Here is a 24,347-nt window from a genome sequence, read left to right on the forward strand (position 1 = left end):
CTCATGAGCTATCAGTGTTTGTAATACCCGAATCCTACTACGTAGGTCTTTATGTTATCTACTAATATTTTCAAGTTAAATATTTTGAAACAAAGACTTAGATTATTTTATTAAATTATTTTAAGATGGGTGTGCTTTCCTTTCAATCCCTCTAATTTTATTTACCCAAGAAATGGCCAAATTCTTTTAATGTCCACCGTCCATTCCTTAACTCATGGGACAAGTTGAGTTGAAATTATTGACTTTTCTTCTCTCTAACCGAAGCTTCCTCAAGAAGCTAATTAAATCCCTTTTCTTTTCACCCTTCGGCTTCCTCCATAAGCCATTTGAATTCTCTTCCTTCTCCTACACGCTCGACAAGAGAACAAAACCCTCTCCTTCTCCTTTACCCCATCGATAGCTTCTAAGGCAAGACAATTGATTTCTTCCTCATTCCTCTTTACTGTCGGTCCCAAGGTACGCGAAGGAGAGAAAACTTCTCAAGTTTTCCTTCACACGAAGAACCCTTTGGCTTTCCCCAATCGCGTGACCTCTTCTTCTCCTCAAGCCAATCCTTTCCACTTCCTAAACCTAAGATCTTCCACCGAAAATCTTCAAAGAAATTGATCCCGTAAGTGAATTCTATGGCTCTAATCTCTAGTTGAAGTTTCGGATTTATGGGTTTAACCTAGGGTTTGTTTTTAAGAAATTTTCTGCTGTGTTCCAGCCCTAAATCCTTTGGATTTTCTCTTCCTCTTCTTGTCGTTGTGTACTTCCATGGCTTCAAAAGAGACCCAAACAGGTAATAATCCTTCCATGAGTTTTCTTGTGATTTAGGGGTGTTCGAAATTTCTGTGTGAGCCGATCATCATGTGGTAGTCTCTAAACAAATTTCTCATTTGTTTCCACTATTAGCTGCTCTAGTGGGTAGTAATCAAAAGCCCTGTTTTTCTGGTCAAAACCGAGTGTTTTGAGATGGTTTTGCCATGTGTTTCTTATCATTTGAGATGGCATATTTTCTGGTTTAACTCGGTTAGTCTCAAGTGATGATCGGTTGATCTTTGATATGTACATATATGTATATGAAGAAGCTGTGGGATATGTTCTGTTTCGATGTGTGTTCTGTTTTATGGTTCCAGCCGTGTGTTTAAGCTCTGTTTTGGTGTTCCAATCGTGTGTTGTACAAAGCCAATCTATAGTCCCTTTCATGTGATTTCTTGAGTTAAGCCATGTCTTTAATTATGCTTTTATATGTTAAATTAATGGAGTTAAAGTTTATAATTCTTGACATGTTTTCCCTAAGGTTTATGGCCAAAGTAAGCCACTAAGACTTTTAATTAAACTAGTAAGCTTACCTTAGAAATTCTTTAGTTGCCAAGAGTTGTATGCCAAATTTATTGGTACTGTTTTCAGAAAATATATGGGGTTTTCTTAAGTTTACTACTACTCTTGTATTATTTAATTGTATGGTTGAGATTTGATTAAGTAAGAGATATTTAAGACCATGAATGTACTGAGATTGCTAGCTGTCCATGTACTACAGAAATTATGAAAATATGTTCTGTTTTGGAAGCCTAAATTAGCCATTCCATCTCTTGTTCAACTTCACTCCTTTTGTTTAATCAAAGATAAACCTTAGTATGAGAAATCCTTGAAGAATAAGTGACAAAAACCAACCCTCTTGTGGGCATTGGCCTTTTGTTAGATTCACTTTCCACATGATGTTACAAGTTGTCAAAATGCCCTTTTTATAAAGATTTCCAGATTTGGGTGGTACCTCCTTGTTCCCTACCATACTTACATAAATCCCTACCATCCTATACATTGAACTTATGAGTCCTACCTATCCCTTGTATAGAAAATAATAGCATTTAAAGAGGGACAACAAGCAAGCTTCATACTTTCATGGCTTTTCTTAAATATTGGAAGGAAGGTACTAAGGGTTGATTTAGTGCCATGTATGTAGCTAAGTGGGTTAAGGAACGTACTTAAATTCCAATTTTAGAATTTAAGTGAGAGCGTAGGGGTGACGGATAGTAAGCTTAAGGTGGGGTGAATATTAATATGTTTATCTCATTTCATTGAATAGGAGTTTAATTTCAAGATTCAAGGAACCTATTTGTAAAGTCACGAGGTAAGTAGTTATGACCATGCTCCTTACACACAAAGCTCTCTTATGAAGGAATATCTCTCTCTTTATACATGTTCTCTTATGAAAGAATAAATGTATATATATTATGTACAAGCCTTTTTTTGGTAGCCCCTGTTAAGCACCCTATTGATTACAATTGTGTGTATGTAAGGTATTGCATCATGAAACTTTTATGCATGCTCTTTCTTAAATAGCTATGCCTTACCTATATGTAACATGACATGAAACACTCTTTTTAAAGAAAAGCATATGCATTTGGACTAAGGAAGGATAATGAAAATGTTTGACTGAAAATAAAGGATAGAAAAGAAATGAAAGCATGAACGTACGTAACGGCCATGTGAATGAAAGAGTACCAAAGAATGGGCAGATTGCAATGCCGGCTAAGTAGTTCTGGTAGTGTACCCAGTGCTGCCTCCCATTAAAGGGATTTCCAACCTGTGGCCGTAGGCGGAATTCGAGTCCAAAAGACCGCTAACCCCAACACACGGGGTGTAATAGTATGTACTAGCCCAAGAAAGTGAAACATAAAGTAAAGTTATTTCCTAGGAATGTTTACGCATGAAAAGTACAGTTAAGCATGAAAGTACAGTTATGCATGAAAAGTACAGTTAAGCATGAAAGTACAGTTATGCATGAAAAGTACAGTTATGCATGGAAAGTACAGTTATGCATGAAAAGTATAGTTATTCTTAAATTGTTACACATGAAAGCATTGTCAAGAATTAGCAAATGTTTATGCATGCATGTTTTCAAAAGAAAAGATTATGTGATTAATAAGTTAATGGCATGGTGTACTGCTTACTGAGTGTTAGACTTACTTTGTGTTTATGTTTTAAACGTCCAGGTATGAATGATGAGGCTGTGGAGCTGGGCACTGCTGAGGAGGGAAGGGCCGATGCTTAGAGTTCCATGTCGGTTCGATTTTGATGATAATGATTATGTTTTTATGTTTTTATGATGGGTCCCATGTTGGGACATTTTGTTGGCTTGACGTTAAGACAATATGCATTTGGGCATGATGTAAATACTATGGTGGGGTGAAGGTAATGGTGTAACTTCTATGGTGGGGTGATGGTAACCCCACATAAGAAGGTTAAATGCCTTTTTATATGTGTTGTGGGGACTGAGTTCCCTCTTATTTAGAACTAGCTATGTTTGATGAATGGATGATGGACTCTGAGAGTCCTTTTATTAGAAACTTCATCAGATCGTTTATTAGGTGTTCTTTTAAACTAGAAGTGTAGGGTACATGCATGACACGTTCATTCATATCCCTTATTACCCTCGTAAAAAGAAAAAAAAATGCATAATGATATAGTACTAATAATGATAAGGAAAATAAAAGGTAAATGTGTCGCAACCACGTCCCAGTCTTAGGATTTGGGGTGGGGTTGTGATAGAGTTTTCTCAGGATGTATGACCCTTGGGTGTACAAACAGGTTACGGTTTAATTGATGGAGAGTTGGGTAAAGTTCGGTGGCATGTACTAAATAATTAACGGGAGACGATGACTAAGTTAGGTATGTCGTTGCATGCTTTGAATAATTCTAATTTCTTCAAGTTTATATATAACTTTCGTGGTCAAAATAATATTTCTTTTGCACTTATATACAGTGAGTACATGGAAAAACTTAAGATGGAACACATAGAGAATATAGAGGCAGGACATGAGGAAGAATTTCCCGGATAGTTTGAACAAATAAGTATGAACTAAAATTATATACATGTTACATTTTGAAACTTTTAACTATGGGTAACTTTTAATAAATATATACTATTTCAATTGTTAGATTTTGGAACAACGTGCTTGTGATCCCGAATCAATTTCTCTTGAATTGTATGCATTGGTCCGTGGTCCTTCAAATAGAGCATTTCGATACACAGCATGCACGGTTCTAGGTTATAGATTTCATGCTCTGGATTGTGAACGTAATAGAAAGACTCAAAACTCTAGTGTGTTGGTCGAGGGGGAGTAATGGAACAGATGATATTCACTATTGTGGTGTCATATGTGATATTATTGGATTGAAATATTTGGGTGGGTCTGTAACATGTCTTTAAATGTGATTGGTGGGATCTAGGCCGTGGTCGGGTTTCGATACATAAGGATAATTACTTTACGAGTGTCAATACTGCATCTAAATGGTATGAAGATGATCCATTCGTATTGGCTTGTCAAGCTACCCATGTCTATTACTTGATTGATCCAATGAAAAGCGTTGATGAAGATTGTGGAGAGATAACTTGGCGAGTCGTACAAAAATTTGTCTCTCGAAATATATATGAAGCAGGAACGAGTGCATATTACGAGAGTAGTGAAGATGACACTCCGATTGTAGAGGCCTACCAGGAAGATGGAAAAGGTATTAACTTGTTTGTTGACTTCGGTGCACTCGAGTTGCTCCCCTTGTTTAGAGATGACGTCCCACCCATCCATCTTAACCCGTCCGTATTAAATGATTATTGAATTCAAGTAAGTGAGAAAGAAGAAGAAGAAAAGTTAGAAGAAGAAGACGAATCGGAATCCGAGGAGAAAGTGCATAAGAAGGACCAAGAAGAGGTTGATGATGATGACGAATATGTTATTGAGGGAGATTTTGAAACAAGCATGGTGACTCGGTCTCAAATGTGCTTCCAAGTGTAGAAGTGTCAAGTTGTGTCAAGGATAAGTCTAGGATCGTATTCCACAAGGACAAAAGATTATCAAAACATTTGTGAAATTAAATTGGAAAGTATGCTGATGGATGAGAAGTGTGAAGAAGTAAAATGAAGTATACAATAATTTCTTTTGTATTTTTTTTATGTATGTATAAACAATGAGCAAAATGGATATTAATGTATTCACAAAGAAAGATTTAATGATAATGGAATATATGGTTGTGCTTTGAGGATCTCAGTTTTGTAAATCTTAGAAAGATGGATTAAATCATAAAAGAAATAGTTACTGAAAATTTAATATTTTAAACGATGAAAAATTGTAATTCTAATTCCTACAAGTAACAAATAGAATTTTAATATAAAGCTGAAAATAACAGTTCTAAATAAATGATTTAACAAACACTTAGGTTGGGTATGAGACTCTTTGTTTTGGTATCTGGAAAATTTCTTCAATTAACAATCCAGTCAAGGCATTGATAAACGGAAGATAAAAAGTTATGCTCAAGTTTTGCAATATTTCCCTAAGGGATTCACAACCTTACTAACCAAACACACATTAACAATCAACTAAGAGAAGCCTTGATAATTTTTAAGCTTTTAATGTGCCTTACATCAACACAACAAATCAAGAGCAAGAGCCACAATCTATTTTCAATTCAAATCCGACTAGCAACAAGTGAAATCAATATTTATTAACAAAATATTGTATTAAACTAGAACCCAAAACAAATCAAGTCTCATTCCGCAACCCAAGTTTAATAAATTAGCTACACATGGTATTTCTAACAGCAAAAGTTAATCTAAATAAAGCATTCACAAAATCTGAGAGCAAAAAAATCCCAAATGGGTTAAACCCTAGAATGCAAAATAGTTTCTCACAGAAAACGCTTTGGAAAAATGAAAAAACAAGAACTGCTAAAAACAACCAACCCTAAAAAAAATGCTCTGAAAAAAAATATATATCCCAAAAAAATAATTCTAACTAAATATATATTCGAAGAATAGCCACTGTGCTTCACGCGAATCCCTCTCGCGAAATGTCTGTACCCAGGTATGCTCTGCGTGCCAGCCCTCTTTTGATTTGCTCCAGCTTCATGCCTGCACATCCCAGCTGCAGCTCTTGTACGTACCAGCACAGCAGCTCATCCTCATGTGTGTTTCTCTCCCAATTGCCACAAGTAGGAGTGAGGCGTGTTGTGGTGCCCCTAGCTCCCACTTGGGATTGGACGGTGACTGAGACGCCGAGACATGTAACACAAGCCTACACATCCTGTACATGATAGGTAATATGCTATGCACCTACGTACACTAGCAGTACGCAATAACATAGCAGCGGAAAATTAATAAAAGTCGGATAAACTAAGCAACGTAATATGCAATTGCAAAGCACATGGCAACTTAAACTAATATCATAACTCAAAACATTATCCAAAACATAAACATAAGCCATAAAGGCATAATATCCAAAAAAGCATGAAGCATAATTTTAAAATTTTCAAAACACAGGATTCCCACAAAAGCAACATAAGTCCATAAAAGTTAGCCATAAATGTTGTTGCCTTCCTTCTTCTCTCTCTTTTTTTTTTCCCACAAAATACTTAAAGTCTCGTACTCTTCAAAAAGATTAGGGCTTCACGTGCTTTTCCAAAGCCTTAACCTTGTCCCAGATTTTACGCTGCTTGAACTCGGTGATGAATTCAAATGTACCCATGATCTCTCGATCAATGGCCTTGAGTCGCTTCCAAATGGAGGGCTTAGGCCGATTCATGGCCATCTTAGGCACAATCCTCTTCGGAGGATGAGGTGTCGTTCTCTTCCTCTTGGTCAAAGTTGCCTTTTACTACACCTGTCACAACTTCTACCATTCCGGTTGGGGAATGGTAGTGGAAACTACTACAATGAGATTTCAAGAAATCTCAACAAGTACTTGGCTTATGCCGTAACCAGAACTTGACTTATGCACTTAACCAGTTTCAAAAGACTTGCACAACATGGCTCCCCTCCTTGCACCGTGTGCTCCCGCTAATTACCGCTTCATCAACGGTCCGTACACTGTGATGAATACGTCATAAACAGAAAATCATATTAACTCGACCTTACTTCGTTAGATTACATGCCTTATGCACCCACTAGCTTTAGGTGCTTCCTCACTTCAACATCCTTTAAAAAGAATCTATTCGAGGCTTGTCGACTGTTCTTCGTCAACCTAGGGGTTGTCACTCCATTCTTAAGCACTCCAGAGTGGAAAAAGGAGGTCCTCTAGGATATTTCCCCGCCCTAGCACTTGGAGTCGTGATAAAACTTTTTCTTTGAAAACTTTTTTCTGAAAACACTTATTTGAAAACACCTATTTGAAAACACTTCAATGAAAACACTTCTTCCCCAAATGCATGTGACATGAGACTTAAACATGCTTACTCATACTTGACATATGACATACGAAATGCCATGCATGAAATAATCAAGCATAACATGTTCATTTCATTGCATGACAACATAAACCATATGAGATACCATAACACATACATGGAACCATGAGAACTTACTTAGGCCGAAACTTATAGGCACAAAAGCATGAAGATTCATCTCATAAACATGTTCCAATCTTCAAACATATATCATAGAAATCAAAACATAGTAAACTAAGACATGAAATCGTAGATTTTTGTCTAAGTCCAAAACTTCCAAAGCATGTTCAAAATGAAACATCATGTTACATATACCATTAACCTTAATCAAGTGAAAATCGAAACTCATAGACATCTTTCATGGCAATTTCATCACAAATTCGAAACATATAATTCCTTCCTTAGAGTTACTTAAGATCATATTATCATATTCCAACAAACAATCAAGAGATAACAAGCAAAGCAATCAAAGTCATAGAGGATTTACACAATCATATATAAATATTAACCAAGAGTAGGTTGAGTGTATACTTACAAAATCCTCGTAAAAGAATACTACCAAGCTATAAATCTGAACATACTATATTAGAAAGAGCATCTAAAACCCTATCTCATGTTCTTGAGTGTGTGTGTGTGTTTCTAAGGCATCAGTTGGTCTTAAACCATTAGGCTTCTAGGATGTTTAAGTTAAAAGCCCCTTCATTTCACTCATATGGTAAAACAAAATCTAAGATAGGCAAGAATACATGTGATGGTTGAAACATGGAGGATGAACTCCCCCTTCACTAATCGGCCTCAAAGGTTTCTCTTAGAAACCCTAGGTTATTTCCAAGAAAATAGTAGAAAGTGTGTGTGTTCTATCTTTCTCAAAGTCAAATGAGATTTCAATCTCATTTTCGGATTGAGAAAAGACTTGTGTATGTGTAAGACTTAGGAGAAACCGAACATTACCTTGCTAATTCTTGGGTAGTGCCGAAATCCTTCTCTTGCAAGGATCCTCCTTCTTTGGTTGGAGAGAAAACACAAGAAAATTAGAGAGCTTTCAAAGGAACATGGGAGAGTTATGTGGAGAGAGTGGAAACTAATGCAAAATCTGAAAAATGGCAAGGGAAAAATCTCCTAGGGGTGAACCCTTTTCTTTATATATGAGACCCTTCACTTCCCTCCCACTTCCTTCCTTGTTTGTATCAAAACCCTTGCATGAAAGACAAGTGGCAAGGTTTCTTCTTCTCCCTTTCTCAAAAACCGAAAAGCCTCTTGTAGTTCCCCACTTAGATTGCATTGGGAAGGGGCATTCTTGGGAGGTGGCATGTTGGACTTCCCTCCTTGGCCGAAAATCCCTCTTTCCCTCTTATGTCCTTCATTTCCTTAACAAGTTAATATCTTTTCAAGGGGTAACTTGGTAAAATCAAGCATGTCTCTTCCTATTCACAACAAGAAACTCTTCGCATGGAAGACAAGTGGCATTGGGCATGTGCCATAGCCCTAGCCGTCCTTTCCACTTTTTTCCGAAGTGTTGCTTCATCTTCCAAATATTCATTCCCTATGTGACTTTTCACATACCATTGGTTCGAAAAGCACTAGCTGACAAGTGGCAAGTGAATGGAATATTTGGGAATATGCTAGCTGAAACCCTAAGGACAAACTTGTCCTTGATACAAAAGTCTTATAAAAAAAATCATCTAGAAACTTAGTGCATGCTTGACACATGGCAAAAGCTAGCAAAACTCGAAATCCCAAAGGTCTCTCGTCAGTTTCCTATGCAAAACATCTAGAAAAATCCTATATCACTTCCCTAGGCTTCCCTTTCCAAGAAACCTACCTTGGAACTTGAATTCTGGGCAATAGAACAATGGGCTAGGCATGTAAGCCCATCTTGGTTATTTCCTACACCTCTCTCTCCCCCTTAACTCACTTTCAAGGCTAGGTTCAGGACACATAACACTAGCTACTTAGAATTGGATCATGGGCCTAAACCATTGGACCTAGGTTTCCCAATAAGGCCGAAATTCCAAAGTAAACTAGGGTCATTTCCTCTTGGGCTTAAGTTACTATTTCAAAGGTTTCTAAGACCTTCCAGAGTAACTAAGGCTCTTAATATTCTATGGCAACCTAGAACAAATTCTAAGGGCCAAGCCTAGATAAAAACACGGGCCATCACACGTGCTTCTCATTTTCCTCTGCCAGTGGCCATCTATTAGGCCTCAATTCAATCTTTTTAGCAAATCCAAAGTCCCTCACACTTTCATATTCATGGGCTTCACTCCTGTAATGTGCCAAGATTCAATTATAAGTTCCCTTAAATGTTAGTTAGCCCCACAACATAATGCATCTATATTTAATTAGAGGTAAAATATTATTTCAAATGCCAAACAAAGTTAATTCATATTATCTAGTTAATACACTTATTTTAACACATAAAGCTCTTTTAACCTAAGATATTTAAGAGTATTAATACTGCTTAATTGACCATTTATCACATGGAAAATACATCTGAACATGAAGAATAAAAGTACTAAATATTTAATTCATATAAGTGACTAGAATATTATACTTTTCATAATTTATTCTAATTAATTTTCTTTGATAGAATTAACCATTTTCAAGGATGCCATCAAAACGAAAATTAAGAAATGTGCCTCCTCTGTCAAGTCTAAATCTCGAACCCATTGAGAACTCCCCACCCTAGGAATCCACTCATGAAGATCAAGTTAACACGCAAGAGAACGATAGCCAATCAACACCTACCAATAGCGAAATGTAGTTGATAATTAATTTTGTAATTAATATTTTTATCTCAATAACTATATAACTATAATTATACTACTATCATATAGTTGATGCATCTGCTCGTCACGGTCATAGTTATACACATGGCATCTCTCTTGAGAAAAATAAAAGGCACGAAAAACTCAAGATCACCATTCCTGATAATTCCACTAGAGGAGTGGATGATAGTGCAACAGTACTTTCCTCCTATATTGGCATAGTAGTCTGAGCTTATACTCCATTTTATGTGCGCTCATGATGAGATATTCCGAATGAGATTAAGGAGCACATTCGAAGTCGTGTACTGGTGAGTTTACTTCGAGAGTACATTTTTTTCACCTAGATTAATATATCATATTTTTTACCTCATTCACTTATTAGGATGAATTCGACCTCGACTTTGGCTGTAGCGAGGATTTGAGAATTATGAATGAGTTGATGGCTATACTATTCCGACGTCACAAGGGACGATGTCATGACCACTTCAAGAAATTTGAGACATTGGAAGAGGTTGTGCAGTCCCCTTTCCAGTAGATGAAATTAGATGATTGGAGAAAGTGTTGTAATTTTTTTCGTATCTCCAGATTATTAGGTATTCTAGATTTATGTCCTTTAATTATTTACATTTATATTTGTTCTATATATTATATGTATATATATTACAATTAACATTCTTAATTAATTTTGTAGCACTTAAGTTCTACAAATGCACATAATAGATCCGCTCTGACTGTCTACCATCGTGCCGATTCAAGGTCATTCCACCGTCTTGCTAAAAAAATGGTAATTAAAAAATTGTAGAATTATTTATTTGATATTTTTTTATCTAAGTACTAACATTAGCTTTTTATATTGCTACTGCCACTTTGTTACAAACATGATGATCCTAAAATTTTTTTTCTCATTCATGTCTATACTGCTGCTCACATTAACGAGCGTAGTGAGTGGATGGATCATGCCACTGTAGATAATTATGTAAGCGGTGTTAATTTTATTAAATAAATTATGCAACATGTGAATAATTTATTTTTTATTTCTATTTCTTTTAATATGTTACTTATTGTGTGTTTTCTTTCAAATTGCAGGAAAAAAATGAAGGAGATGTAGTCAGCTTCTAGGGAATCCTCTCCTAGTGACATAGACATATTCATGTAAGTGCTCACGCCGCAGGCTAGTATGACAAGAGGTTTGGGACAATCTTTCAAGCATAGATGTTTATCCTCCTCAACCTCTCGACTTCACAAATTAATAATCTTACCAAAAATTTAGAAGTTGTATCACACGAATGAGTATATGAAGTTGAGATGGCAAGAGCTAGAGTCTCTCTTAGAGTGACAATCTCATTTAGAGATGCGTTTGCTGGACCAACAGAGAGACCAAGAGGAAAAATAAACAGTGAAGTCCAAGAGCAAATGCAGTGGAAGATAATGGTGCAAATGAAGCTTGTTATATCATTGCAACAGAATCGTAATGGGTGAGGAAAGAAGACGAAATGATTTTTATCAGTGTATATAGCTAATTTTAATATCTAACTTTGAAACTTTATAAGACATTGTTAGTTGTTAATTGATGGTGTGTAATATGATACAATTGATATACTTTTAATTTTATAAAATTAGTATTTCTGATCTGCACATTCAAATGTAAATAAAAAAATGTTTGAACATTAGTTCACAGTCGAACTAACGTTCGAACGTAATTAGACAAAATTATAACATAGTGTTTGAACATACGACTTAACGTTCGAACGTACTCACTCTCAAACGAACAAAACGTTCAAATGTTTAAACGATTAACATTCGAATCAACCTCCAAACGTACCACTTGCATTCGATCTAATGTCCAAACGTTATACCCTTTCCATTCAAACAATGGTCCATTAATGTTCGAACAAAGATTCGAACGTTTAATGCAGTTAACGTTCGAACGTAAATATGATGCGTTCGAACTATAATCAATGAACGCCAGCTTTTGACATTTGAATGCCAATCGGTCAGGTTGATGTTCAAATATTAGATTGGACATCTGAACGTTACTTTCTATGACAGATCTCAACTGTTACAGAAAGTAAACGTTCTAACGTTACACCAAATAGAACACCTCAAATCGTCACAAAAAATATTTTTAGTGACGGTTCAACAATAAACCATCACCAATTGTTTTCTGTGAGGCACATTTAGTGACGGTCGTAATATCTTTAGTGACATTTTGGTTATTTTATGCGACGATTTCCTTTGTCACAAAAGACAAATTGTATTGTAGTGCTACGTATTAATTATTTATAAATTTTTAAAATCTTATAATTCAATAGAGATTTTATTTGTTAGTTGTACCAATTCAATAGAGGTTCTACCTGTTACCTCAGGTTTGGGATGAACATAAGCTTGAGTTGAACTTGAACAAAGATTAAGTAAAAATCTCGAGCTCAGACTCGAGCTTGAGCTCGAGTTTCCTTAGTCAAGTTGTACTCAACTCGATTATAACCCTATATAGGATGATGGGTATAGAGCTTGAGAAATTGAAAGTTTTCTTTTTGATGAAGTATCTCTCCTTTATTTATCAGAGTTAATGGGAAAAGGGAATATGAGCATTTTGCTATATTAGATTCCTATATATATATGTGCACAATAATATTTATTTGGACGTGAAACAAAATAAAATAAAACTACCTTATCGTATAATTGTGATTTCAAATAAATTAACTAATTTCTTATTAGTTTTTTTAAGGAAATGTTTTAATTTCCTTAAATTAGAAAAATTTCAGATCACAACTTCTAATTTGAAAATTTATTTTATGCCGCGTTAGTTTGTTCCCTCAATTTGATCGTTCATATAATTTTTTATTTTTTTTAATGGTTAAGAAAGTGATTTTAAGTAAATTTGTCTATATTTTTTAAACATTTAAAAATATTTTAAAATAATTAGAAGATAAAAAGATTTAAAAATATAAATAAACTATGAAGTCCGTACACACTAGATGTCGTATTAGTAGGGGTGAAAAAAATCCGGTGAACCGATAAACGTGACCGGATCGAACTGAACTGATGGATTTGGTTCAGTCCAGTATTGGTTCTATTTTTCTCAAAATCGGTCGAAATCGATCTGATTCCAATTTTTTTTTTTCTAACACCAGATCGGTTCATATATACATATATATTATTTACAAAATTTTTATATGATTTTTATATTATATATTGCGTACATATAATATATATAATTATATATAAAATAATTTTGTATTATATGATAAATTACTAATCTATATAAATTAAAATCATATATAAATAATTATGTATCATCACTATAGTCTATTGTAATATTAGTAGTTATACTAATACCATATCACTATAAATTATAATATATCATTATAGTCTATAATACAGTTATAATATATATTATAATATACTACAATATAATATCATTGTATTCTTATATAGTATAATATACATACTATATAATATATCAAAAAAATCATATCGAACCGAACCGAAATTGATGAAATCAAAAGTTTCGGTTTAAGAATTAACAACTACGATATCGGTTATTTAAATCTTAAAGTTAATATATACTTATTTGATTTTAAAATATGTCTAAAACTGCATGGAATCGGCTACAAACCCCATGAATTACGCACTACCATCGTCCCTTTAATTTTTCTACGCTACTTATTTCTGATAAGCAGCAGTTAACGGTTTTTTTCAAGGAACAGAGGAGCGAGAGAGAAAGAGCGTCTAAGATAGAGTCGAGCCATGTCCGCCTATATCCCTCAAGACCTGGTTCTAGAAGTTCTCCCCTGGCTTCCCCTAAAATCTCTTATCCGATTCCGATCCGTCAGCAATTATTGGGCCACCCTCATCGGTACTCCCGATTATTTCTCCAAATGTATTATCAACGATTGTATTCTCGTCAACCCCACCCATCCACTCCTCCTCGTAAAACGCGCCCTCATATCCACAGACGGAAGGCTGTCTTACTCATACCTATGCTACAGCACTCTCGCCTTTGCCTCTGAAAGTCATCAAGATCTTCCGTTACAAGGCCCACGTGATATCGCCGTTGTGGGTTCCTGTAATGGCTTTCTCTGCATCTTTGACTACATTGAAACGGGCAACATCGTTGTCTGGAACCCCACCACGGTGGAGCTCATGATCTTCCCTCCCGTTTCGGAAGTGGGCACTGTCTTTTTCGGTTTCGACCCGATACACGACGAGTTTAAGGTTATGAGGATTCGCTATGCGCTGTTCCACTCCCCGGAGAGTGAAGCCATTGCTCTGGACCGGGAAGTGGAGGTTTATAGCCTAAGCGGCGGTTCTTGGAGAAATCTTGTCGTCGATATTGAAGTGCCTGATCTTCGTGAACACGATCCAGCTTATACGAATAGTGTTTGTTTCTGGTTGGCGTTAAATTGTACAGGGGGCGAGAAGGTTATTGCGTTCGATGTGTGCGACGAGGCGTTCCGAACGACGGCGTTGCCCGATGCTAGCCTTGTTGAAAGCTATCGTGAAAATTGGAGGACTCTCAAGGTACTAAAAGAATCGGTTGCTTTACTAGTTTTTCCTTGTGAAGATGGTGGGGAGGAGAGTTTCTTGGATATATGGGTGTTGCTCGAGTTTGGTGTTAAAGAATCTTGGATTCGGCTGGTGAGGATCGTACCCATTTGTTGTAATGCATGGCCGTTGGGGTTTTGGAAGAAGGGCGAGTTGCTTATGGAGATAGAGGGGGAGCTGGTATTGTATGACCCTTTTGCTCAAAGCGTAAGAAATCTTCAGCTTGATGGGGAGTGTTTCCAGGTTCTACCTTCCCCGTAGTTCGGTTTGGATCAACGGACAGGCATTTTTCTTGGGTCTTGAACGCGTTCGTTGCCTTTGAAACGGAGGGGTTTTCACTTGATTTTGAGCAATTTTTCTTCGAGCAAGCGACTTGAATTCGACGCTTTCGTTGGTCAGATACGCATTGATGAATGGTTTATTTGTTAAACGGCAATCGCTTTCCTAGATATTAACATTGAGATAGATGGAAATTGCAATGCAGGCTTTCCTATTGTTTACTGAATTTTGATCTACTTTAGACAGCTGAACTTCTCTAGATCTCGTTTATAAATGATTGCATCAATTTGAGCGAAACATAAATAGGCAATCTATTTTCTGCAAACAGAAGTGGGTTTTGTTGGGGATCTTGGACTACGAAATCCAAAACATTGTGTATGCTGTGGGGAAAAAATCTGGATCCCATAAATTTGTATGCAGCTTAATTTGGAAATTTTTGCGGTCACTTTTGCATTTCCAGATTTGTTGAGGGGCTTGGGCTCTTTTTTTTTTTTTTCTAATCAAGCATATGATATATAAAAGAAAAATTACAAAGTTTGAGGAGGGTCCTTTCCACTATCAATATACAAAAACTAACTAGGAATATTATCCATAGGTATGCTGCCAAAAACAAGATTGGTAGCTGCCCACTGCGCAACAGAGTGCGTACATCGATTTTGGAATCGATGAATCTTGACAAATTTCCAGTTTTGATAAAGATTTGATAAGTGCTCGATGTCCTTAATAATAGTTGATATGTTCCAAAATGTAGAGATGTTTGGACTTTCGATGGAAGAGATTATTGATTGAGAATCCCCTTCAATGATTGCTAATCCTTGAGTTGATGCTATATTAGCAGCTAACAACGCTGCTTTTGCTTCAGCAATTAAAGGGATTGTAGTTTGTACCTTTTCTATTAATATTCCCAGAATATCTCCACTATGGTTTCTTTGAATTACTGAGACCACTGAAAATTGATCCCGTACTGCTGCATCAAAAGAATAGCTTTGATAGTTTAGAGGAGGAGGATGCCAATTTTCGTCTTTGCTTTGTTGATCAACTTTTTCCTTCCATGCAGCTTTATAGTCTTCATAGGTGCCTTTGATCTGAATGCTTGCTTCTTCAATTGATAGAGAAGTGTGATTATGAACGATATCATTTCTTTTTCTCCAAATGAAATCTAACATTATGACTGCAAATAACTGGAAGTGATGTCGTTCCTCTTTTTTAAGTCTCAATTCTTTGTCCGGATAGATGATCATTTTGATCCAGTCTGATATAGAATCTATAGGCAAGTTTGCAAAATTTAGAGGCCAGCTGCTTTGTTGCCATAGGATTCTATTGAATGGACATTCAACAAAAAGATGCACTAGTGTTTCTTTCTCATAGCTACAGAATACACATTCTTCAGTTTCTTGGTTTGTTATGACTTCACCAATTCTTGTTCTGGTAGGAAGAATATTTGATAGAAGTTTCCAAATCAGTAACTTATGACGATCATGGATTTTAAGACTCCACATAGGCTTAAAAAGTATCATTGAAGAATGTTTCTGAAGTGGAACTTGATCTTGTATTATAGCTTGATATGCTGTTTTGACTGAATATTGCCCATTGTGATTTAACACCCAAATCACTTTATCCTGCTCATATGCTCGTAATGGTAGTGGTATTTTTTGAATTTCTAAGATGCTTTGATGATCAAAGAGAGCTTGCATTTTTGGAACATTCCAAATCCTAGAATTATGTATGATAAGATCAAAAACTGTAAGATTTGGAAGTTCTAAATCCGTACCTTGTAATGGTTTTGGTTTGAAATTGATCAGTGTAGGTATCCATGGATCCAACCAAATATTTACTGATTCTCCATTATAGATTTGGAAACATCGGCCTTTCATAAGTAATTCTTTAGATTTGAGTATTCCCTTCCACATAGATGAGTCTGTTGCTTTCTGCGAAGCTTCCCAAAATGTTGTGTTCTTTAGATATTTTGCAGTTAGCATAGACTTCCACAAACTATTTATCTGTTCGCTAAGTTCCCAGCCTGTTTTTGCAATCATAGCTTGATTCATCTTTTCCATTAATCTGATTCCAAGACCACCTGCTTTTTTTGGTTGACAAATAGATTTCCAGGACTTCAGTGTCAAATTATGCGTTTTGTCTTTCGAGAAACCCAACCAAAAATTTTTGAAAGCTGCATCAAGAGATTTACAAACTGACTTGGGTAGCAGGAAAGTATTCATATGGTAAGTTGGTATCGTACTTACTACAGATTTGATTAACATGGTTCTGCTTGCCTGAGCTAGAAATTTTGACTTCCATCCTTCCAATTTTTTACCCACTTTGCCCAGCATTTCACTGTAGTTTTCTTTTTTTTTTCGGCTAAAAGAAGTGGGTAATCCTAAATATTTCATTCTGGCTGATGATGCTTTGAAAGGCAGCCACAAAGAGATAGAAGTTTTTATTGCCTGATTGGTATTTCTGGTGACAAACATTGAAGACTTGTTCAAATTTACTTTCTGCCCTGACCAGCTTTGATATTTTGTAAGATATTCTGAGATGTTTCGAGCATTTTTTTCTGTAGCCTTAGCAAAAATGATTGTGTCATCTGCAAATAATAAGTATGATACCATAGGACTGTTTCTACTGATACGAATACCTTCCAGCTTATGTTGCGCTTCAGCCTTTAATAAGATCCTAGAAAGTGCTTCTGTAACCAGTATAAAGAGAAATGGCGAGATTGGGTCTCCTTGTCTAATGCCTCTCTGAGATTTGAAGAAATCTCTTGGTGATCCGTTGATTAGAATAGAGAATGACACTGTTGTTATACACTCCTTTATCAGATTTATCCATTTGTGGTTGAAGCCCAGATTTAGCATAACTGTAAAGAGAAAATCCCACTCCACCTGATCGAAAACCTTTTCCATATCAAGTTTAATAGCCATCAAACCGGATTTGCCTGTTTTTTTTTTTTTTTTGAGGTGATGGAATAGTTCATGAGCAATAATGGTATTTTCCTTAATGTTTCTACCTGGGACGAAGGCAGTTTGAAGTGGAGAGATGATTTTTGGGAGAAGAATTTTAAGACGATTGGCCATGATTTTGGTTATGATCTTGTAGCTGACATTTGTAAGACTTATTGGGCGATATTGGCTTGGATTATTTGGACAGTTTGTCTTTGGGATGAGAGCAATGTTGGTATGATTGATCTGTTTTAAGAGCTTCCCACTGATAAAGAAATTCTGAACTGCCAATATAACATCTTGTTTCACAATATTCCAGTAGTGCTTGTAGAATAAAGCTGTCATTCCATCTGGTCCGGGAGCTTTATTGCTGGGAATTTGTTTTAGAGCTTCTAATATTTCCTCTTCAACTGGTATTGCACTTAGAGATTCATTCTCTATATCCGAAACTTGCTTTTCAAAGAGATTATCCAGTTGTTCCGGAACATTTGGGTTTGAAGAGGAATATATAGATTTAAAATGATTAATAAAAGAAGTCTCTATAACAGTAGAGTCCATTGACCAATTACCTGGCGCCAATTTGATTGAGTCGATAGCATTCCTTCTTCGCCGGATGGTGGTTGTTAGATGATAAAATTTGGTGTTTAAATCCGTCGATGTAAGCCATGTGAGTCTAGACTTTTGCTTACATAAGATTTCTTCATATTTTCTTTGCTTGTGAATTCTATGTTGCAAAAAACTTTCTTTCTCTTGATTTGAAGGAGTCATATCGGCTTCCTGTACTTCAAGAAGTTCACTTTCGAGTTGATGTATATTGTGGTTGATCCTCCCGAAGTGATCTTTATTCCAGACTTTGAGAGCTTCCTTGGTTGACTTGATTTTCTTGCATAGAATATAAGACGGATTGCCGAAGTGATGTTTACTCCATGCTTCACTGATTATTTGATGGCTTAAAGGTTCTCGAGTCCAGAATTCTTCAAACTTGAAAGAAGGAGCTTGACGAGTATTAGCTGTAGTGTATAACAGGATTGGATGGTGATCTGAGGCTGAGGATGCAAGATGTTGCAAAGTAGCATCTAAAAACAGTAATCTCCATTCTTGATTTGCAATGGCTCTGTCTAATCTCTCTCGTATGAGCGCTTGACCTTGTCTATTATTTGTCCATGTAAATTTTGGTCCCATATAGCCAATGTCTATAAGACCATTCCTGTCCATAAGAGCTTTTAGACCCTTATTAGGATTATAATAGATAGGTCTTCCTCCAGATTTTTCATTTTGATCAATGAGATCGTTAAAATCTCTCAAGCAAATCCAAGGCCCTGGAAAAGCTTGATATAATGAATCCAAATGGCTCCAAAAGCCAGCTTTATTGTTCCATTGGGCCGGCGCATACACATATGTAATCATCCAAGGTTGATGTGTAGGATCAGAGTAAACTAAAACAGAAATTGCATTAATATTTATATTTACAGGTTCTATTTCTACACCCAGTCATCACAAAAGAAGCAATCCATCTTTTTTACATACTGCTGGATAGTGAACAAAAAGATGGAAACCTAAGCTATGTACAATAGAAATGGTGCGTTCATTTGACACCAAGGTTTCCGACAAAAAGATTACATCCGGGTTATATTTCCTAATATTAGCCCTTAAGTTCCTGATTGCTTTGGGTCGGGCTAATCCCTTGCAATTCCATGCCATTGTCCTCACTTGGTCTGTGGAGGCATTTTTAAGCTTGCCTCGCTAGCTGTCTTGGATTTTCCTTTCGGATGGGTTGGTGGTCTACTATAAGGACTGACTTTTGCTTTTCTTTTAGATTTTTTTTCTTTGCCTAGAGAACCAGACTGTAATTCCAGAAGAGCAAGTGCCATTGAAGTGTCATCAGAGTGTGGTTTTGGATCTGTTTGTTCCACTTTGAGGAGACGCTGTGACTTTCTTTTTGGAGCTTCAGAAAATTCAACTTGTTGCTGTCTTTTGGAAGAAATATTGACTTGAGAATGACGTTGAGCATTTGTGATACATACAGCTGAGTTCTCACTGAGGACATTTTCCTTATAGTTGGGATCATCAGATAATCTTACTGATTTTTCAATCTGCATAGGATTCTTTTCACAGTGAATACTTAAATCTTCTAACAGTTGAGGATTCTCTTGATTTGTAAATAATTCCATAGCCTTTTCAGACTCAAGGCCAGAAGGAAGATGAGCAGAGAAACTATATGGAGCTGTTGGAATGGAAGTGCTGAGCAGAGAAACGTCTGAAGAAGAGTTGTAAATAATCTCAGGCTTGCTGGCGAAGAAGAATTGCTGAGGCCGATTGAGGATTAAATCCTGTGGGCCCATGAGTAATGGCCTTGACTCAATTGGTGGATCAGAAATATTATCGGGCCCTTTACCCAGACCAAGCCCAATACCAAGACCCATATAATCTTTTGGTTTAGTATAGGGCTGTAGAGTCGTGTATGTCTGCTGCCAGTGTGCTCTCCATGTCGGTTGAGAATGAGATGATCCTATGGCTACGATTGATGGAGCCGAAGCTGCCGAGTTTGATTTTAGTTCCCAAGAGTTATTTTCCTCTGCCACCTGCTCCTTCAAGCTTGAAGACAAAAGAAATATTTTGCTTTGATTTGAGGTGAGGTTACTAGATTCGGCAGATGACTGACAAAAGGTAATGATTTTTAAAGTAACTGGAGTGAAGTTTCCAGAAAGGTAATGATTTTTAAATGCTTTTTAACCCTAAGGTTAGATTTGAATAGTGAGTTAAGAGGAGATCATGAGTTGAGATGAAAGTTAAAAGTTAAATAAAATATAGTTATTATGGATAAATATCAACTAGCTACGTATTAATTATTTATAAATTTTTAAAATTTTGTAATTCAATAGAGGTTTTATTTGAAAGTTTTACCAATGCAATAGAGGTTCTACCTGTTAGCTCAACTTTGGGATGAACTCAAGCTCGAGTCGAACTTTAACAAAGATTAAAAAAAAATCTCGAGCTCCAGTTGTGACGCCACAGATTCCGCTTGGGATCGGACAGACATCTGAAGCGTCGGGACATGCAACACAAGGTTACCTGCCCCCGTTAATGACATATAAGATGCAATTTTCCTAACATGCATCTAGCATTATGCAATATTCGCAGCGGATAATTTTTTTTTTAAGCAATACTATGCACCAACTTATGATATCTCAAATACTTACAACATACTTCATACATAAAGACATACTAAACAACTGAGATCACAACATTAGTCCAAAATGGTTGTAAACAAAAGAGTGCTGGCGATTAAACTCCACAAAATACAAGTAGTAACCTAAGGCAACTACATCTAAGTCGCACCGTCGCTTAGTCGACCATTTCCAGTTGGTCATTTCCCGGTTCTTCTTCAAATCCTGTAACAAGATCTATCATTCGGGGGGAATGGTAGTTGGGACTACCAAAGTGAGATTTGTTTACAAATCTCAGTAAGTTAACAAAAAACCTTCACACAGGTTAATGATGCATGCATGACAATAAATGCATGAATGCACAATCAAAGTCAATAGTAAACATAACATAACATGGCATGAAATAATAAGCATAACATGACTTGACATAACATGGCATGAAATAATAAGCATAAAGTGACTTGACATAACATGGCATGAGCTGACATAACTTGAACTGAAACTGAAACTTAGCTTGATGTGACATAAACTAAAAACTTGACATGAACGTATACTTGAACATAACATAACGTGAAACATGACTTGAATGTGAAATTCATGAACTTGGAATCTTTCTTAGTAGACTTAATTAAAAAGTGACCATACGGGTGCTACACGGGTCCCCTTGAGCCGTGTGTCCCAGCCGATTAACGCATCACAACATAGGTGTCTATACCAGCTGTGAGTGCGTTAATACGTACTCCACAATTGTTGTGGCCCCACGTATTCTACGTGTCACAATTGTTATGTCTCACGTAGTGTATGCTCCACAGTTGTTGTGGCCCAATACTTCATGCTCTGCAGTTGTTGTAACGACCCGACCCTATATTTTTTTAGGGATAAAATTTGAATAATTTTATTAAGGCTTTATTATTATTATTATTTCTGTCCAACCCTTGAATCCTCTTGTTAATACAACTCCTCTTGCCGGATTTTTTTCTTCTATTTTGAATTTCAAACGCGAAATCTAATCCACTCACATCACATGCACATGCACATGCACGTCTCTTTTTTTTTCTAGGGTTTTCTTCTAGGTTCTGAAACATATATTCATGCGGATGCAAGCCGCAATGCCCCATCGTGAGTCTTCCCATCGCGCATCAAACGTACGCATGCACGGCTCCTTTCTTTCCTCCGCTTGCACGACACTGTAATTATTTATACACTCACGCACACAGAGCACTTGCCACAAACCTCCTCCCCTCAAACCGCAGCACCACCTTGCCGCAGCCAAGCCTTCACTTGCGCCACTGCACGCACGGCAACCACTTTCGACGCCTCTGTTTTCCACACTCAAAAACAGAGCACTGTGCTCTTCGACCGTAAGCCACAGCCCGGCCACCCTCAGCCACAGAACTCGCCGACGCCACCACTGACCACCATAGAATACATCGGATCACCCTCAGCCGCCAAGGCACGCCGTAGCAACCACGGACGCACCACTGTTTTTGCACGTCCGAAACGGAGCATGCAGTCACCTTCTCCACAGTAGCCACCGTAAGAGACACCGAACTACCTCTCCCACGGCACAGAAAGTACCGACCAGCCGAACTCCGTCGAGCCCACTCCCTTCCGGTAAACCCACGACCGTCGCTAGCCTCCACTCTCTCTCGGTTGTTTTCGGTTTAGCAGAATTCTCTCTCTCTAAACTCTCTCTCTTTCTCTCACTGCATTGCACCACCATACTCAGTGGAGCCTTCGGTTGCGCCGTCGTGACCCCCTGCCAGCCGCCCAGACTACCATCGCAGTGAGCTTCTTCATCCCTCGGTGAGTTTCGGACCATCGCAGAGTCAGTCTCAACTCTGTTTTTGCCTTAGTTTTGGTTAGCCATGTTTCGGGTTCTAGGAAGAACCCTTAGTTTCTGATGGGCCTTGGGCCTTAGGCCCGTATGAGGGTGAGATGGGCTTATTTTCATTTTTTTGTTTGGACTCAGGTAGTACAGTATTATATTTATGGGCTAGATTTCAACTCTTACAAAATTCTAATGATCTTTAAATAGACTTATATTTTTATTGGACTTGAGGTTAATTAGATTTGTATCATAGTGATAGAGTTGTATTTTTAAGTTCGGCATATAATCTCTAGATATACAGAATTGATGTCAATATTATGGAGTCAATGTGATTTTAGAGTTTGAAAGATCAAAGTTAATGAAAAATATAGATTAAGTTGAAATTTCTAGTTTAATTAAGAGGTATGTCTTTAAGTAGAAATTTACGTAAACTACGTGTCTATCTTATAGGAAATCAGTCGCGCCCGGAAATATTGGATTAGTGCTACGAGGTAAGTAGCATGATCATATCCTTACGCTTATGTACAGTGAGTTGTTTGTCTTTTTATAAAAGATATTATGCATGTATGCCCTTTATTGGAAACCCTTTTTACGTACCCAAAGCATGATAAAATTATGAAAAAGTCATGATTTTATGTGAAAGATTATTCATGAAATTATTTATGAAATGCATGATTTTTATGAAATGCATGATTTTATGTGAAAGATTATTCATAAAATTATTTATAAAAGAAAAATCATGATTTTATGCGATGAAACATGTATCACGACATTTATGAAAGAATGCGATTTCGTTTGAAATCTATGATACGATATGACAAGTATGTATGTGATTTCTTTTGAAATCTATGAAATGACAAGAATGTATGTGATTTCTTTTGAAATCTATGAAATGACATGTATGCAAGTATGATTTGATAAAATATGTAACGGCCTATGTTATGATATGAAAACGGTACCTATGTTATGGGCATATTGCATTGCCAGGTCGTGCATGCTGGTAGTGCACCCAGTATTGTCTTCCTTATGTATGGATTCCACAACCCGCGGCCACGGGCGGAATCGGAATCTTTTTAGATTCGCTAACCCTAACTCATGGGGGTCAACAGTGGGTAACGGCCTATGATAAGTGAAAGATAAGTTAATGTTCATGCTCATGATTTTTATGCATGTATTTATGAATATGCACGCTTTTCAAGACACCTTATGTTTATTATGTTTACTGTATGATGTGTTGCTTATTGAGTATTCGACTCATTTTAGTTTGTTTTCATGTTTTCAAACCCCTCCCAGGTGATGACATTTATGAAGTTGAGACTGCAGGACAGGACTTGACTCCGGGAGGCAAGGTTGAGGCCTAGACAGATTTTGCTATGATTATTTCTATGGTTTAAATAAATTATTTTGATAAGCACATAAGACTTCTGTATTTTTTAATAAATGCTTCCGCAGACCTTATTTTAAATTTTCAGTATTTATTGAAGTTTTTTTTTATTTTATGGAATTCTTTCGTATCTGGCGCGTTGTTAAAAAGGAAGAGCTTTTTATATTTAAGTTTAGTAGTAGCACACTGGCTCCTCGAAAATTCTAAAATGTCTTTTCGGGAACGGGGTGT

The 24,347-nt window shown here is 36.7% G+C and overlaps 2 protein-coding genes and 1 long non-coding RNA gene across 3 annotated transcripts; 2 read left to right on the forward strand and 1 right to left on the reverse strand.

Annotated features, from left to right (window-relative positions):
- Positions 1-278: 278 nt before the first annotated feature.
- LOC109008004 lies at positions 279-3,337 on the forward strand. Its single transcript, XR_001998880.2, has 3 exons — positions 279-610; positions 707-781; positions 2,979-3,337. It is a non-coding gene; the product is annotated as an uncharacterized LOC109008004 (long non-coding RNA).
- Positions 3,338-13,718: 10,381 nt separating this feature from the next.
- LOC109007978 (F-box only protein 8-like) lies at positions 13,719-14,777 on the forward strand. Its single transcript, XM_018987898.2, has one exon. It carries the CDS (start codon positions 13,719-13,721, stop codon positions 14,775-14,777), a length of 1,059 nt encoding a protein of 352 aa, XP_018843443.1.
- A 590-nt stretch (positions 14,778-15,367) lies between these two features.
- On the reverse strand, positions 15,368-20,157 carry LOC118349652. Its single transcript, XM_035695161.1, has 2 exons — positions 19,575-20,157; positions 15,368-19,170 (listed from the first exon to the last, which is right to left on the reverse strand). Exons 1-2 carry the CDS (start codon positions 20,155-20,157, stop codon positions 15,368-15,370), a joined length of 4,386 nt encoding a protein of 1,461 aa, XP_035551054.1.
- Positions 20,158-24,347: the final 4,190 nt, after the last annotated feature.

The sequence above is a fragment of the Juglans regia genome, chromosome 10 (assembly GCF_001411555.2).
Source record: "Juglans regia cultivar Chandler chromosome 10, Walnut 2.0, whole genome shotgun sequence".
Lineage (NCBI taxonomy): Eukaryota > Viridiplantae > Streptophyta > Magnoliopsida > Fagales > Juglandaceae > Juglans > Juglans regia.

Excerpts from the sequence above, each read along its gene's own strand:
- LOC109007978 (XM_018987898.2), top strand. The coding sequence starts at position 13,719 with ATGTCCGCCTATATCCCTCAAGACCTGGTTCTAGAAGTTCTCCCCTGG.
- LOC118349652 (XM_035695161.1), bottom strand. The coding sequence starts at position 20,157 with ATGGGTCTTGGTATTGGGCTTGGTCTGGGTAAAGGGCCCGATAATATT. Across the intron at positions 19,171-19,574 it reads TCTTCTGGAATTACAGTCTG|TTTACTCTGATCCTACACAT; the intron begins GTTCTCTAGGCA and ends TTTCTGTTTTAG.